Here is a 17,644-nt window from a genome sequence, read left to right as displayed (position 1 = left end):
ATCAAGTTAAAAAAGGAGAGTGAAATAAGCTTCAAGCGGCGCCGCTTTTTTTTTTTTTGGTTAGTTTGTCTTGGCGCTGCTGAAAAGTCAGCTGGAGCCGTGAGCAGCTATGAAGAGACAGAGCTCCTGGTAAATCTGGTCGTTCCTTATCTCCCGCCCAAGACCACCTCTCCTAGGAGATCTCGGCTCGTTTGTTTTTTCCCGCATCCGAGCGCTATTGCTGTGTTCACATGTACCAAACCAACCGATCTTTAGGGGGAAACGCTCCCTGTTTCGGAACAACTGCTCCAAACGGGACAGAGGTGAAAGCACCTTAAGCCTGAGTTATGGTTCTGCGTCAAATCGACGCCATGCCTACGCCGTCGCCGTGACGCCGTCGCCGTGACGCCGTCGCCGTGACGCCGTCGCCGTGACGCCGTCGCCGTGACGCCGTCGCCGTGACGCCGTCGCCGTGACGCCGTCGCCGTGACGGCGTCGCCGTGACGCCGTCGTGAACCCTTCGGACTTCTCCGTCACTCCATTTCTCCGCGGTGCAGTACCCCCCTAATACCGCTAATTCGCAAACTTTTCCGTACTTTTCCGCTCACAGTGAATGAAAGAGATAAGGACAACTATTGTGCAAAAAAACAAAACAAAAAAATCACACATACACGAAGAAAAGAGCGCTGAAAGTTCACGACTGCTTCAAACCGGAAACCGGAAATGCGTTGCTTCCAAGCGAAACCAATAACAGCCCTCTCTGTCTGCGTTTGGTCTGCGTCGCCTCGACGCGTAGTTACAATTTTTGGGAGGTGCACGTCAGTGACGGCGTCAGTGACGGCGTCAGTGACGGCGTCAGTGACGGCGTCAGTGACGGCGTCACTGATGCCTTTAGTGTCTTCAAAGCCAGAACAGCTCTTAAGTGTTGTGCGAAGGAATAAAACACATTAGTGATCAAATGTTTGACATCCCAGCTGATGTTTGTGGAATCTGTTTTAGGCCTGAAATACAACAAAACAGGTTTGAGGAATCACCTTTCGGGTATTTTCTATGCCGTTTCCATCAGGCGATGTAAATTGGTTGTAGAGATCACTGCTGCTCTTCCTCCAGGCCACACCAGCGTGGACATCAGCGAGCACGCCCGGCAGGTGGTGCAGATCCTGCAGCTGGCAGCCTCCGCTGACGAGAAGCTCACGCCGCTGAAGCTGGTGGAGGCGTGGATGGGGAGAGGTCCTGCCAAACACCGGAAAACCACCCAGACGACGACGCTGTCCAGACGGCAGGCGGAAACCGTGATCGTCCACCTGCTGCTGCACACATACCTCAGGTCACTTCCTGTTTCTGCTCTGGTTCAGTTGTACAGTAATCCCTGGTTTTTCACGGGGGTTACGGTCCAAAAAGAACCCGTGATAAGTGAAATCTGCGAAGTAGCAACTTTTTTTTTTACAATTATTATACAAGGCTTCAAATTCCGAAGATCAGTCACGCCACGCCGCCACCCGATTAATTGGATTTGAACGGGAGTACAGTAGGACAGATTGTGACTGGCGCGTATTTCACTGCTCTTCTGATGCTGCTGCATCTTGACTCGCTCTGTAGCGTCTTTTTCTCCTAAAGCCGCGGTGCAGGTGTGTTTTTTCCAGAGAAGAACATAGTTATGGGTCGTTGTTGTCGCTCTTTGTTCTTCTGGGCAAAAAGATTCTTCTAAACCGACACCATGGATTATATCTGAGACTGTAATGAACGATTCATCAAAGGTCCCGTTCTTGAGCTGCTGCTGAAGCTCATTGGCCGTTCTCAGCTTGTTGCAGGACCGACCAGTGTTCTGTGACCCTGGTCCTCATGAACCGCTGTTCTGCTTGTTATACAATTTTCTCCGAAAATTTGAATATTGTGATTTTCTGTAATGCAATTACAAAAACGAAAAAATGTCAAACATTCTGGATTCATTACAAATCAACTGAAATATTGCAAGCCTTTTATTATTTTAATATTGCTGATCATGGTTTACAGCTTAAGAAAACTCAAATATCCTATCTCAAAAAATTAGAATATTCTGGGAATCTTAATCTTAAACTGTAAACCATAATCAGAAATATTAAAATAATAAAAGGCTTGCAATATTTCAGTTGATTTGTAATGAATCCAGAATGTATGACATTTTTGTTTTTTTAATTGCATTACAGAAAATAAAGAACTTTATCACAATATTCTAATTTTCTGAGACAGTCCTGTAAATGTTGCTCTGCTCCAACACACCTGGTTCTATTTAGTGGACCACTGACAGACTAGAGCAGTAGAGGAACTACAGTTCTGGATCCAGACCGTAGTGGTCAGGAGAGGAACTGAAGCCTTGGGAAGACTGCGAAGGCCTGTTATGGCGCTTTTCCACCAGCACCTACTCGGCTCATCTCAGCTCAGCTCCTGCTGGTTTCTTTTCTGTAACAATTCAGCAGCTGGAGCAGAAGTAGGAGGTTGGAGAAGCTGCTGTGACGTATTTGATTGTGTATCTAAACGGAGAAGACAACAACACTAAAGATGTAGAACCTGGAGGAGATGATAGATGTGCTGCTGGGTCTGTGGCTTGTGTTCAATATCAAGTTAAAAAATGATAGTGAAAGAAGCCTCAAGCAGCAACGCTTTTTAATTTATTTTAGTTTGTCTCTGTGCTGCTGAAAAGTCAGCTGGAGCCGTGAGCAGCTATGAAGAGACAGAGTTCCTGGTAGATCTGGTTGTTCCTTATCACCCGTCTAGATCCCTTTTTAATTCTCTCCTCAGCACCAGGTTTATGAACATCTGCACCTCAGAGTTGGATCATGAAACAGACTTTTGCTGCCATTGCTGGTGGAATAAAATGAACAAGAAGTCGTCAGAGTCTCTTTCTCTGATTTCCTCCTCCTGACTCAGACGTCTGACTCCAACCCCCCGACCAATCGGTGGCCTGTAGTGTGATGATGTCAGATACAGCCGACTCAGCTGCTTAGAACCTCAGCAGAATAGTTACAGAAAAGTATCTACTCAGCACGTTAGACCCCTGGTGGGAAAGAACCAAACCGAGCCGGGCTGAGTAGGTGCTAGTGGAAAAGCACCACTACTCAGTGTTGTCCAGCACTGATCCAGCTCAGGTTCATGTAAGCAGCTGTTGTGGTTTGTGTGTGACCTCAGAGAGGACTTCAGCTTCACCCCGTACACCACCTACTTCTACCTGAAGCTGGGCCCCAAAGCTGTTCTGCTGAAGAACCAGACTCACTCTCTCCACATGAAGATGGCCACCAGCGGGGAGGAACCTGCTCTGGTGAGTACCAGCTGCTAACATGTCTGGAAACAGATGTTCCTCTGTACATGCTGCTGATACACGTCACTCAGCTTCACCCAAAGCCTCACTGACATTCTCACGCTTGAGATGTCTACGGTCTTTTGCTTTAATCAGGGGGTTAATGTTTGTAGAAGAGGCCGCTGTGTTGCCCCGCCCTCACCTATCACGTCCAATCTGAGCTCATTTAGTTTCCACCAGAACATCAACATCTCAGCTGCGACTGAACACTTTCTAATATAGTAAGATTTAGCTGTAACAGCTGAGACAGGAAGTCCAGCCCGGTCATGTTCAATTCAATTTGATTTATATAGCGTCTATTACAACAGAAGTTGTCTCTAGGATCTTTCCAGAGACCAGAACATGAACCCCCGAGCAATTATTACATAAACATAACATAAATAATGGCAAGAAAAAACTCCCCTTTTAGGAGGGGAGAAACCTGGACCAGGATTATAATGTAGCACCCTATAATGTAATAATTTCCTGAAAATGTAATAACGTACACCTCATAATGCAATAAAATTTGCACTTAAAGGAGCATGAGGCAGGATTGAGGCAGGATTTATGAAAAAAATTCGTATACATTTTAAGTTTTCTAGTAATAATGTCAGATGGAGCGTTCCAAACCCAAAAGAATGATTCCTCTAGTGTATCTCTCCTTTGCCTTGAACAGGCTGTGTGCTGCAAAATGTGCTGCAATTCGGACCCTGCATGCACGTTCTCCCCGTTCTCCCGTGCCGGCTTCACTGTTGGCTGCAGTACCCCCGACGGCCGTCGTGGTGAAGGGTGGCGCTAGAGAGTCTCATTTCTTAAAAGGAGCCTCAAGCTCCTTTAAATCAATCGAAAATGTAATAAAACCCAATAATGTAATAACTTCCCTAATAATGTAATAAAATATCCTGACAGATATTGTAATAACATTCTTACCAATAATGTAATACCTTATTACGTTATTGGGAATTTATTACATGCTACTCAAAGTAATCATTCTGGTGTATATAACAAAATGTAGAACTCTGGACTGAAAATGAACATTATTTGTCAAGTATTACATTATCAGTTTTGAAAAAAAAAATGACCCACCTGAAAATGTAATAAATTCCCAATAATGTAATAAGATATTACATTATCGCTAAAAATGTTATTACAATATCAGTCAGGATATTTTATTACATTATTGGTGAAGTTATTAGATTATTGGATTTTATCAAATTTTTGATTGAGTTAAGTGCAAATGTTATTACATTTTCAGGAAATTATTACATTATAGGGTGCTACAGGGAACCTCCTGGTCCCAGAGGTCACATGACCTCTGAGGTCACATGGAGTCTCTCTGAGACAGCAACTGATGAGGAATACTTGCTGCTCTTCCTCAGGTTCTGCTCAGAGTTGAACTAACGGTGAAACTCCAGCTGATGTTGCTCCCCACAACCATTTCCTGTGTTTGTATTTTAATTTGACTTTCTTTGATCCAGTTTCTCTCTGACATCTCTGAGTCGTCTTCTCCTTCTTCGGCCGGCTGGCCCGCTTTTCTGCTGTCATTTTCAAATGTCCCATGTTTAATGTCTCTCAAGGTAAGTGATGATGCAGGTGTCCGTGAGTCCGTCCACGTGCTCACGGCCGGGTTTGTATTCCTCACTTTTAACTCTCATCGATTATCATCATCAGTGTTAGATTAATCACATCTTTGTAGATAATCTGCTGCTTTTAAACACTCATACGTGTCATGTTGTTTGTCGTGGGTGAGTTTCATAGATCTCATAAACGGGCGTGAAACTGCTCAGATTCACCCGCTTACACCACATTCCTGTTTTTAATCACGCAGGAACTTTGAGTTTCTCTTTCACTGAAAGAAAAAAATTCAGTTTAAATCAGAATGAGAGAAAAATTATACAGATGTGATTATTTAGATATAGAGGGGAAAATTACTGTGGTATTTTATTATTTTTAAAGAAATTAAAATGTTATCTGCTCTGCTTTTGGGTTTCAAACTGGCAGAAAAGTTCTGGTAAAAATCCCAGAAATGACTTTAGATGGGAAGTTAATTTGAAAAGTTAGGGAACTTTTATATGGGAATATATAAGAATTATAACTATTGACTTTAATGTTCTGTTCAGTCACCTGTCTGCTTCCATTCAAATATTTATTTTTGAGTAGAACTTGATGGATTATTTTATCGAGAAGCAAGAACACATGAATTTTGAATTAAATGAACATATTCCTTATGACACCCCTAAAAACATGGAATTATATTCTGTTAAGAGCCATTTGTCCACTTCAGCGAATCCAAGGTGAATCCATACATCAGACGATGTTGTAGAGACGTTCTGGTGGACGTTCCAGTAGATGTTCTACAGACCTTGTAGTACGTCCTGCAGACCTTCTGGCAGACATTCTGGCAGACATTCTGCAGACGCTCTACAGACCTTGTAGACATTCAAGTAAACGTTCTAGACACCTTCCATTACCTTCCAGTAGATGCTTTAAGACCTTCTATTATGTCCTAGAGAGCTTCTAGCAGAGGGTTCCGTAGTGTTCTAGAGATCTCTTTAGTAGGCTTTCTGGACGGTCTAGAGACCTTCTAGCAGATGTTCTAGTACATTTTCAAGGGACTTTTCTGTATGTCCCAGATACCGTCTATAAATGGTCTAGAGTCCTTCTTGTTAGTAGACCAGCGGTCGGCAACCCGTGGCTCTAGAGCCCCATGTGGCTCTTTAGCGCCGCCCTGGTGGCTCCTGGAGCTTTTTCTAAAAAAATGTTGACTTTTTTTTTCCTTTTTTTTCTTTTTTTTCTATTTTTTTCCTTTTTTTCTCTTGTTTTCTTCCTTTTTCCTTTCCTTTTTAATCTCGAAGTTTTGACTTTTTTCTCGACATTTCGACTTTTTTCGCGAGATTGTACTTCAACATTAATCTCGACATTTCGACTTTTTTCTCAAAATTTCGACTTTTTTCTCGACATTTTGAATTTTTTTCGACATTTCACCATTTGCCTTCATTCTAAGGCTTATACAAGACTTTTCATTTTTTGCGGCTCCAGACATATTTGTTTTTTGTGTTTTTGGTCCAATATGGCTCTTTCAACATTTTGGGTTGCAGACCCCTGATCTAGACGTTCTACAGACATTTGAACAGGCGTTCCAGTAGATTTTCTAGTAGATGTTCTAGAGACCTTCTAGTAGACACTCTGGAGACATTCTAACAGATGTTCCTATAGACGTTCTTGAGACAATGTATGAGGCGTTTTAGAGGCATTCTAAAGGATGTTCACATAGGCTATCTTGTCTTATCTTAGAGAGCTTGTAGTAGACAATGACTACGTTTCCATGCATCAATAACCCTTTCAAAACCGGAATATAAGCAGTAACCCGGTTTTGCACGGCCATGTAAACACCAATAACCCCTTTGAATAACCCGAATTTGCTCATATTCCGGTTTTTAAAAACCCCAATATGAGCCCTGGGTTACTCCTTTTAAAACCTGAATATTGGGTCATGTAAACACCAAACGGAATATCCCCATCAAACGGAACAGGGATTTGTTTTCTGCACATGCTCTGTTCACAAGGAATCCTGATCTTTTGAGTCCAGGAAGTTCTTATAAACACGGAGAAACCAAGACCAGGAGGAGACTAATCACTTCATAAATGTAATGAAGGATATGAACATTTCTGCATTTGTAGACGGTAGAAAGTACCGGGATAGAAGATTTACAAGAAGGTGAGAGAAAAGTTGCACGAAGCAGCATTTGTTTTGAATTTGGATACAGGAAGAAGAAGCGGAAATGACGGTAATTGCGTCATGATGTTCTCCGTGCGTCACTGGTTTGATCCAGATATCCCAAATGATAAATTCCCATGTAAACGGAATATTCCCAATGTTTCAGTAACCGGAATATTAGCAATAACCTGAATTTTGACAGCATGTAAACGTAGTCACTGTTGACTGTTGAGACCTTGTATTAGATGTTCTAGTACACGTTCCAGCAGACATTCTCTTTCTGGGGTCAGCAGATACTCAACACTGATCCCATACCACTGGTCATTTCTTCACTTATTTTAATCAACGACATTTATATTTGACATTGAAACGCATTAGAAGTCCAGATCTTTGTCATACATGCGATCGGTGAGTCAGTTCAGTGTATTTCTGACCTGGAAACTGAACCATCTCCAGATGTTCAGTTTATGCAGTAAAATCCTACATTTCCTCCCACCAACAGCTGGTCATCCAGGAGTTCTGCAGTTCTGGCTCTTAACTGTCTTTGTGGTTTTTCTCTGTTTTCTGTAAAGCTGCTGAAGTCCTCCCACCTGTGACTCATCCTTAAATGTTTAAGGTTGTTCATGTTACCTTTTTGTTCGTTCCACATCTGGAGACAGCAGCCTGAAATAATGAGCATGTCCCAGCACAGGATAAGGCTGGTAGAGCCCAACATCACACCTGCTGCTGCCCCACCTGCACACTCCAGACAGGAAGTTATGGCGCTTTTACACTAGTACCTACTCAGTCTCGACTCCACTCTACTCGCCTCGCCCTCGTTTATTTTCAACCCCCAGATCAGAAGTAGGAGGTTGGAGTGAAGCTGCTGTGACGTATTTGATTGTGTGATCTAAACAAAGAAGACAACAACACTAAAGATGTAGAACCTGGAGGAGATGATAAATGTGCTGCTGGATCTGTGGCTTGTGTTTGATATCAAGTTAAAAAATGAGAGTGAGAGAAGCTTCAAGCGGTGACGCTTTTTAATTTTTTTAGTTTGTCTCTGTGCTGCTGAAGTCAGCTGGAGCCGTGAGCAGCTATGAAGAGACAGAGCTCCTGGTGGATCTGGTTGTTCCTTATCTCCGTCTAGATCCCTTTTTAATTCTCTCCTCAGCACCAGGTTTATGAACATCTGACCCTCAGAGTTGGATCATCAAACAGACTTTTGCTGCCATTGCCTGTTAAATAAAATGAACAAGAATCCGTCAGAGTCTCTTTCTCTGATTTCCTCCTCCTGACTCAGACGTCTGACTCCAACCCCCCGGCCAATCGGTGGCCTGTAGTGTGATGATGTCAGATACAGCCGACTCAGCCGCTGAATAGCGGCAGAATAGTTACAGAAAAGTATCTATTTGGCACGTTATGGCTCTTTCGCACTAGTACCGCCTTCGCCCGGCTCGGCGTGGCGCGGCTCGGCGTGGCGCGGCTCGGCGCGGCGCGGCTCCACCCGTTTTGTCCCCGTTTGTTTTTCCACAACCAGGGGAGAAGTGGGCAGGTTGTGGTGAAGCTGCTGTGACGTACTCGATTGCGCAACACCTTTGTTCGTGTCGGTGCAGATGAGGAATCAGCTGGAGCCGCGAGCAGCTGAGAGTAAAACAGCCCGTCTACATCCCTTTTTAATTCTCTCTTCAGCACCAGGTTTATGAACATCTGCACCTCAGAGTTGGATCATGAAACAGACGTTTGCGCTTTATAATAAAATCGCCGCGAGCTGCTCTCGCTCTGACTCCCGCTTCCTGATTCAAACATCTGATGCCCCCGCCCCCCGACCAATCAGAGGCGTGGAGGGTGGTGACGTCAGAAATAGTCCCGACTCGACCCGGATAGAACCTCGCTGGAATGGTTACAGAAAAAGTATCGGCTTGGAGCGGCTCTACCCGTCTCAGCCCTAGTGCAAAAGCGCAAGACGGGGCCGTGGCGGGTAGAACCGAGCTGAGGCGGGACTAGTGGAAAAGGGCCATTAGACCCCTAGTGGGAAAGAACCAAACCAAACCGAGGCGAGTCGGGCTGAGTAGGTGCTAGTGGAAAAGCGCCATTAGACTTGTGTAGCTTCCTGTGCTGGTTTCTAGAGCACCAAAGGAGGATTAGGATTATTTTCATAAGGGGTTTATGGTAGCAGATGTAAATACATTACATTAAGTGAAGAATGAATATCCCTCCAGGGATTGATGAAGTATTCTAGGAGGTCCTGTGTATTTCTGCAGCTTCCTGTGGAACGTTTCCAGCGTTCCCAGACTTTAGTGACACGTTCCAGTCAGATGTAGTGGTTTCTGTCAGCGGGTTGAAGAGCACTTAGACCAGTGGAGATGGAGACGGAGCAGCATGGAGGCTCTGCTCCCCGATCAGGAGTTGTGATGAGGATGTCTCCGTTGTTACCTGCTCGCAGGTGTGAACTCTGTCAGGTAAAGACTCTTGTCAATGACCTGCAGGTAAAAGCTGCAAGTGGCAAGTCCAGAGAGGGAAAGAGATCAGTTCAGAGCGCTGGAGACTCCACCTCATCCAAGAAAGTCAAGAGCCAGCTTTCCTAGCCCCTCCCACCCACAAGACCAGCCGACAAAGTACAGTCCACCCTTTCATCTCTGCACCTTCACTTCCTGCTTCCCTCTGACGTCTGCTCTTCCCTTTCAATGTTAAACGCTTTAAGATTCTCCTCACCAGCAGGTTTGGGTGATAAAAATAATGCTTTGTTTGATTAAATATTTTTTTTTAATTGTTCTAGTATGGAATATTTAAAAGTAGTATTAGGCAGGAGAAAAATAAAAATAATATTTTAGAGGAGGAAGATTTTTTTTTCATTATGCACTTCGAGAAAAAAGTCGAAATGTCAAGATTAATGTTGAAGTACAATTTCGAGAAAAAAGTCAAAATTTTGTGAATAAAGTCGAAATGTTGAGAAAAAAGTCGAAATGTCGAGATTAATGTTGAAGTACAATTTCGAGAAAAAAGTCCAAATTTCGTGAATAAAGTTGAAATGTTGAGAAAAAGGTGAAATTTCGACTTTATTCACGAAATTTCGACTTTATTCTTGAAATTATATTTCAACATTAATCTCGACATTTCGACTTTTCTCTCGACATTTCGACTTTTTTCTCGAAGTGCACAATAAAAAAAAATCTTCCCCTCTCAAATATTTTTTCTCCTGCATGGCCCTGATACTCTTCCGTAGTCCTAGTTTCTGTATGGGGACATCTAGTAAAACGTCCGAACCACTGAGTAAATTTACATGACTTCACATTTCTATGTCCCTGTGATGAAGGATCTTGGACGTTATTAAAACATGTTTGATATTATTCATCAATGGGATTCTCCACAGACGTAGAAAAACTACGACAGCATGTGCACTAGATTCAGAATTCTGGAGTTGACAAACTCTACAGTATCGTTAAAGTGATGTCTTTATTTGGATTTATTGTTAGTATTTTAGAGATTTTCCTGGACTTTTGATGATTTTATTGCTATTTTATGAATTTATGATGGTTTTATCAACTCGTGATGGCATTTAGGGTCATGTTAGAGTAATGAGAAAAAAACAATTCAAGAACAAAGTTGTTAAATAACAAACATGTTGTAAGGATTAAGTTATAGCTTTACCACTTTTAAATAAAAAAAAAACTGTCAAAGTTATGAGAAATGTCGTAACAATGACAGACAATTTACAATGTGATAAAATTATGTCAGAACAAAGATGTAACATTGTGAGAAAAATGTCTCAATAGTCTCAATAATTAAATTAGCGTTTGAGGGAAATTAACTTATGATTGCGAAGAGAAAAAAAACAGTCATTGCAAGAAAGCTATTTTAATGAGAAAAAGTTTTGTGAAGATAAAGTCTTGATGTTTTTTAGGTGTGAAGTCAGGATTTCACTGAACAAGTCACTGATATTTTTATACAAGAGTTTTTGTTTGCATGAAAAACAGGAATAAGAAGAGTATTTGGCGTTATTTTTGTATTCCTTTGCTTTGTGACACGTGCAGCAACAGTAAACTTTAATGTAATCTACTTTAACGTTAAAAATAGTGTACTGTGTTTAAACTGATAGACGGAGAAGTTTTACTTCATGATGAAAGGATTTAAACATTATGAACATGTTAAAAGGACATGAAATGACTTTGTTCATTATAACTTAATTTAACCATGAAGCAGTTCAAATGTGCAGCTTTACCCCACGAGACCCCAAATAGTCCTAAAACACTGTTGTGAAAAACAGCCAATAATCCGCTTGATAACTTTAAACTAAACATCATTTGTAGTAGTTTTATAAAGATTGACTGATTTTAATTGCACTCATTAACGAGCAAACCTGTCTCTCCAGCTCACACTCGTGCACTAACTAACCTGTCCCTCCAGCTCACACTCGTTCACTAACAAACCTGTCCTTCCAGCTCACACTCGTTCACTAGCAAACCTGTCCTTCCAGCTCACACTCGTTCACTAACAAACCTGTCCCTCCAGCTCACACTCGTTCACTAACAAACCTGTCCTTCCAGCTCACACTCGTTCACTAGCAAACCTGTCCCTCCAGCTCACACTCGTTCACTAACAAACCTGTCCGTCCAGCTCACACTCGTTCACTACCAAACCTGTCCCTCCAGCTCACACTCGTTCACTAACAAACCTGTCTCTCCAGCTCACACTCGTTCACTAACAAACCTGTCCCTCCAGCTCACACTCGTTCACTAACAAACCTGTCCCTCCAGCTCACACTCGTTCACTAACAAACCTGTCCCTCCAGCTCACACTTGTTCACTAACAAACCTGTCTCACCAGCTCACACTCGTTCACTAACAAACCTGTCTCTCCAGCTCACACTCGTTCACTAGCAAACCTGTCTCTCCAGCTCACACTCGTTCACTAACAAACCTGTCCCTCCAGCTCACACTCGTTCACTAACAAACCTGTCTCTCCAGCTCACACTCGTTCACTAGCAAACCTGTCTCTCCAGCTCACACTCGTTCACTAACTAACCTGTCCCTCCAGCTCACACTCGTTCACTAGCAAACTGTCCCTCCAGCTCACACTCGTTCACTAGCAAACTGTCCCTCCAGCTCACACTCGTTCACTAATAAACCTGTCTCTCCAGCTCACACTCGTTCACTAGCAAACCTGTCCTTCCAGCTCACACTCGTTCGCTAACAAACCTGTCCCTCCAGCTCACACTCGTTCACGAGCAAACCTGTCCCTCCTGCTCACACTCGTTCACGAGCAAACCTGTCCCTCCAGCTCACACTCGTTCACTAACAAACCTGTCCCTCCAGCTCACACTCGTTCACTAACAAACCTGTCCCTCCAGCTCACACTCGTTCACAAGCAAACCTGTCCCTCCAGCTCACACTCGTTCACTAGCAAACCTGTCCCTCCAGCTCACACTCGTTCACTAGCAAACCTGTCCCTCCAACTCACACTCGTTCACGAGCAAACCTGTCCCTCCAGCTCACACTCGTTCACTAGCAAACCTGTCCCTCCAGCTCACACTCGTTCACTAACAAACCTGTCCCTCCAGCTCACACTCGTTCACTAACAAACCTGTCTCTCCATCTCACACTCGTTCACTAACAAACCTGTCCCTCCAGCTCACACTCGTTCACTAGCAAACCTGTCCCTCCAGCTCACACTCGTTCACTAGCAAACTGTCCCTCCAGCTCACACTCGTTCACTAACAAACCTGTCTCTCCAGCTCACACTGGTTCACTAGCAAACCTGTCCCTCCAGCTCACACTCGTTCACTAACAAACCTGTCTCTCCATCTCACACTCGTTCACTAGCAAACCTGTCTCTCCAGCTCACACTGGTTCACTAGCAAACCTGTCTCTCCAACTCACACTCATTCACTAACAAACCTGTCCTTCCAGCTCACACTCATTCACTAACAAACCTGTCCTTCCAGCTCACACTCATTCACTAACAAACCTGTCCTTCCAGCTCACACTCGTTCACTAACAAACCTGTCCCTCCAGCTCACACTCGTTCACGAGCAAACCTGTCCCTCCAGCTCACACTCATTCACTAACAAACCTGTCCTTCCAGCTCACACTCGTTCACTAACAAACCTGTCCCTCCTGCTCACACTCGTTCACTAACAAACCTGTCCCTCCAGCTCACACTCGTTCACGAGCAAACCTGTCCCTCCAGCTCACACTCATTCACTAACAAACCTGTCCTTCCAGCTCACACTCATTCACTAACAAACCTGTCCTTCCAGCTCACACTCATTCACTAGCAAACCTGTCCTTCCAGCTCACACTCATTCACTAGCAAACCTGTCCTTCCAGCTCACACTCATTCACTAGCAAACCTGTCCTTCCAGCTCACACTCGTTCACTAGCAAACCTGTCCCTCCAGCTCACACTCGTTCACTAGCAAACCTGTCCCTCCAGCTCACACTCATTCACTAACAAACAGCTTTGTTCTTGTGATGTTTCATGTCAACTGCTCTCTACTTACACTTGTGTCATGGTTGTCACGGTTACAGGACAAGCCCATCGTGACCTCAGACTCCTGCACTGCGGAGAAGGCCCACCCCCCGCTACCTAAACAGAAGGTATTTAAGCAGCAGAGGAACCTGTCCAGGAAACGTGACCTGCGGTCGGTCAGCCGGCGGGAGGAGCAGGAGGGGGAGGTCCAGAGGAAATGCATCGCATCTCACCACACCATTCAGGTGGAAGTTGAAGTTAATGAAGCACATGGTGGAAGATCACGCCATTGTTCCAAACACAGAACTCCCCCTAGTCGGACACCACAGGGCAAACTTGCTGGGGAGGCAGGCGCGAGCTCACCAGGTACCAGTCCCCCCCCAACCGTCCCCAGCTCCCCCTCGCAGGCCTCCATCATCTCCGACACGGCGGCCGAGGAGCTCTGCCACCTCAGAAACTACTACAGCAAGCAGCTTCGGAGGATCAACTACATTTCTCTGGAGAACCTGGGGAGACCTGCTGACGGGGGGGCACTGTCCTGCATCAGGGAGCCGCTGAAGGGGCTCCGCCTGCCCCGCGGGGCCACCATCGCCCAGACAGCCCGCAGCCTGTGGACACGGGTCAGCAGCAGGAGGAAGGGGGTCCACCGCTGACGACAGGTCCGGTACCAATGCTCCCGCCACGTCCCTATGGGAACACATCACACTGCAAAAACAAAGTCTTACCTGGAATATTTGTCTTATTTCTAGTTAAAATGTCAAATTTTTTGTCAGAAAAATCTCATTACACTCAAAACAAGAGTCGTTACCAGAAAAATAACTTGTTATTTGACAATTTTCACCTGTTTCAAGTAAATTTTCACTTGAAATAAGTAGAAAAATCTGCCAGTGGGACAAGATTTATCTTCTCATTACAATCAAAAAAATCTTGTTCAACTGGCAGATTTTTTCTACTTATTTTAAGTGAAAATCTACTTGAAACAGGTGGAAATTGTTGTTTTTTCCAGTGATGAGTCTTGTTTTAAGTGTAGTGAGATTTTTTTGAATAAAAATGAGACATTTTAACTAGAAATAAGACAAATATTCTTGTTAAGATTTTGAGCTATTGCAGTGCACGAGAACAATCAGGGAACAAGTATGCCAAGATGTAAGCGCCACATCTTCAGAAGAGAGAACAGAGCAAAACCAGACATGCCACCGTGGGTTCATCCTCCCTTACATCCACGATGAAGATGCTGCCACATCAGAAGATCCTGAAACTGGACCTCAGGAAATCACGTCACTTGGACAGGAACCGGTACCGTTAGGGAGGTAGATGGGGGTTGAACCTTTTCTCTAGTTAAGAGCTCGTCAGATGTTTAACACATTGTTCTTTGCACTCAACTAAATTCTACTGAAAAATAAAGACATTTGTAAAGAAATTAAGTCTCATTGTTCTGGACCAGATACTTTTTTTTTTTTTTTTCAATTTGTCACTGTTTCTTTAATGTTTGTGGAGAGGTCAAGTTCTTGGTCTCTAACCAGTTCCTAGAAACAGTTTGTAATAGATGTTGAATATGATTATATTCTATTTCAGTTTCAATCTAATTTACATCTAATTTACAGGAGCTGTTGTTGTTGTTGTTTGAACCATATTCAGTGATCATCCAAGCAGATTTCCAGGCGACCCTCATCTGGATGGCTTCAACAAGTCCTACTTGAGACTGAAACCAGGACTAGCAGAGATTCTAAATAGATCCTCATATATTAATTCCTAAAAATCGATTCGTATGTCTAAAGATCTTCTTTTTTTTTTCTCCATCATTCCATTACAACTTTTGGTATTTTTCTGTTTTGCCCAAAAAAGGAATGTTTTGTTGGACACAAGAATAACTGGTGCCATGTTTTTGCCTTTAAATATGTTTAAAGGTATTAAAACATGGTTTTCAGTTATAATTGCATACATTGTCTATATTTCATTACTTTATATACTGTCTTGGGGTTACATTTGCATAAAATGCTAAAAACTAAATTCTCAAAAATTAAAAACACGAAAAAGACTGAAAAAAATAAAACCGGAATCTGGGAACAACTTAAAGCGATTTCATACGTCTCTGTTTTCTGTCCTGGATCTGTTTGGTAATTCTGACCCATGATGTTTCTGAAAGCAGTTCTATCAGCATTCTGGGAGCTGATTGGTCCTTACAGCATCATTAGCTGCAATACTTGCTGTTGAATCTCAATATAATACTAGTATTCATATGTATGTATGGACACTAATCCCTTATCTGAGGTCCAGTAGAACCAGTATGGACACTAGTCCCTTATCTGAGGTCCAGTAGATCCAGTATGGACACTAATCCCTTATCTGAGGCCATAAGAAGGTCATTCGTGACTCGAACCAGTGATGTCTCTGTGCTATGATGCATTCTGAACCCTGACTGAAAGACTTCAGATCATTTCTATACAAATGGTCACATAACTGGCTTGAAACTACCTTTTCTAGGATTTTAGATACAAATGGAAGGTTGGAAATTGGTTTATAATTAGCTAAAATGTTTGGGTCAAGAGAAGGTTTTTTAAGTAAAGGTTTAATTACTGCAACTTTGAAAACCTGTGGTACATATCCTAAACTTAGGGATAAGTTGATCTGGTTCAGAGAAAAAACATTTTTGAATAGTCGAGTCGGGATGGGGTCTGACATACTTGTGGTTGATTTAGCTCTATTGACGAGTGAAGTCAGCTCAGGGAGGTCTATAGCCGTGATTCCCAACCCCCGGTCCCCGGACCGGTACCGGTCCGTAGAGCCGTTACTACCGGGCCGTGGAATGGCTTGTGTTCCGATCATAATTAGGGCTGCAACGATTCGTCGACGTTGTCGACAATCAAAATTGTCGGCAATTGTCACCAGACGTTTTTTCCCAATGGAGTGAGGCATCTCACTTCACTTCACTTCATACAATCTCTGCCGAGAGCAGCGCTGCACGGCAGGGTCTCAGCCTCAGCGCAGCTTCTTTTTTTTTTTTTTTTTTTTTGCGTCTCAGCGCAGCTGCGGGTAACAAAACTTGGCACTGGCGGTTTCTAGGATTTTTCTGAAACAGGGGCCATTATGGGGCCAAATGTAACCTTCAGGGGCCAACAGTATTAAGCCCCTTTCACAGAGGGCGCAAAGCGGCGACCGCCGCCGGCTTTCCCATTCATTGTGTATGTGCTACCGCGGCACAAGAGCAGCGCGCTCTGCTGGCGAGCTTGGCGGCGCGCGAGAGTCCACCTGCCACGGGCGTTTCACCTGCCTGCGCCTGAATTGAACATTTTTTAATTTCACCGCGCTGTGAGGGCATCTCGGTGCGACCAATAGGAGAGAAGATGGTTGTCATCCTGCTGAGGACCCACTCCCCAACAGGCTGTCAAACTGCTCCCTGTTCAATCTGAAGTAGACCTGGTCATTATGGAGCTGTAGCTCCAACGAGCCTGGATTCCCCCGAATCCTTTCTTCTCATGAGGATTTCATGGACCCTCCTTGCTGCTGCTGCTCGTCTCCTCCTCAGAAGAACTAAAGCCAGCATCCCCCCTGAAATAAAAACGGTCAAAATCACCCCCCCCTGAAATAAAAACGGTCCTAATCATCCCCCCTGAAATAAAAACGGTCCTAATCATCCCCCCTGAAATAAAAACGGTCCAAATCATCCCCCCCTGAAATAAAAACGGTCCTAATCATCCCCCCTGAAATAAAAACGGTCCTAATCATCCCCCCTGAAATAAAAACGGTCCTAATCATCCCCCCTGAAATAAAAACGGTCCAAATCATCCCCCCCTGAAATAAAAACGGTCCTAATCATCCCCCCTGAAATAAAAACGGTCCTAATCATCCCCCCTGAAATAAAAATGGTCCTAATCATCCCCCCTGAAATAAAAACGGTCCTAATCATCCCCCCCTGAAATAAAAACGGTCCTAATCATCCCCCCCTGAAATAAAAACGGTCCTAATCATCCCCCCTGAAATAAAAACGGTCCTAATCATCCCCCCTGAAATAAAAACGGTCCTAATCATCCCCCCTGAAATAAAAATGGTCCAAATCATCCCCCCTGTAAAACTGTCATCCCTCCTTTCCATCCCTTATGTCATTTCATCAATGAATGTGGTTTTACTGCAATTTCAACATTTAGAGTCATCACCAGAAAAATAACTCATTTGACAATTTTAACC

At 43.7% G+C, this 17,644-nt stretch overlaps 1 protein-coding gene across 1 annotated transcript in view; it reads left to right on the top strand.

Annotated features, from left to right (window-relative positions):
• recql (RecQ helicase-like) overlaps positions 1-14,894 on the top strand; it is a 32,346-nt gene extending 17,452 nt beyond the window's left edge. Inside the window, exons 13-15 of the mRNA XM_061714557.1 lie at positions 1,090-1,306; positions 3,145-3,274; positions 13,519-14,894. Coding sequence (XP_061570541.1) covers positions 1,090-1,306; positions 3,145-3,274; positions 13,519-14,112 — 941 coding nt within the window. The 3' untranslated portion in view covers positions 14,113-14,894. The remainder of the gene's footprint in view (positions 1-1,089; positions 1,307-3,144; positions 3,275-13,518) is intronic.
• The last annotated feature ends 2,750 nt before the right edge of the window (positions 14,895-17,644 follow it).

The sequence above is a fragment of the Cololabis saira genome, chromosome 23 (assembly GCF_033807715.1).
Source record: "Cololabis saira isolate AMF1-May2022 chromosome 23, fColSai1.1, whole genome shotgun sequence".
Lineage (NCBI taxonomy): Eukaryota > Metazoa > Chordata > Actinopteri > Beloniformes > Belonidae > Cololabis > Cololabis saira.
Note: the sequence above shows the minus strand (reverse complement) of the source record. Positions and strands in the feature narration are given on the sequence as shown.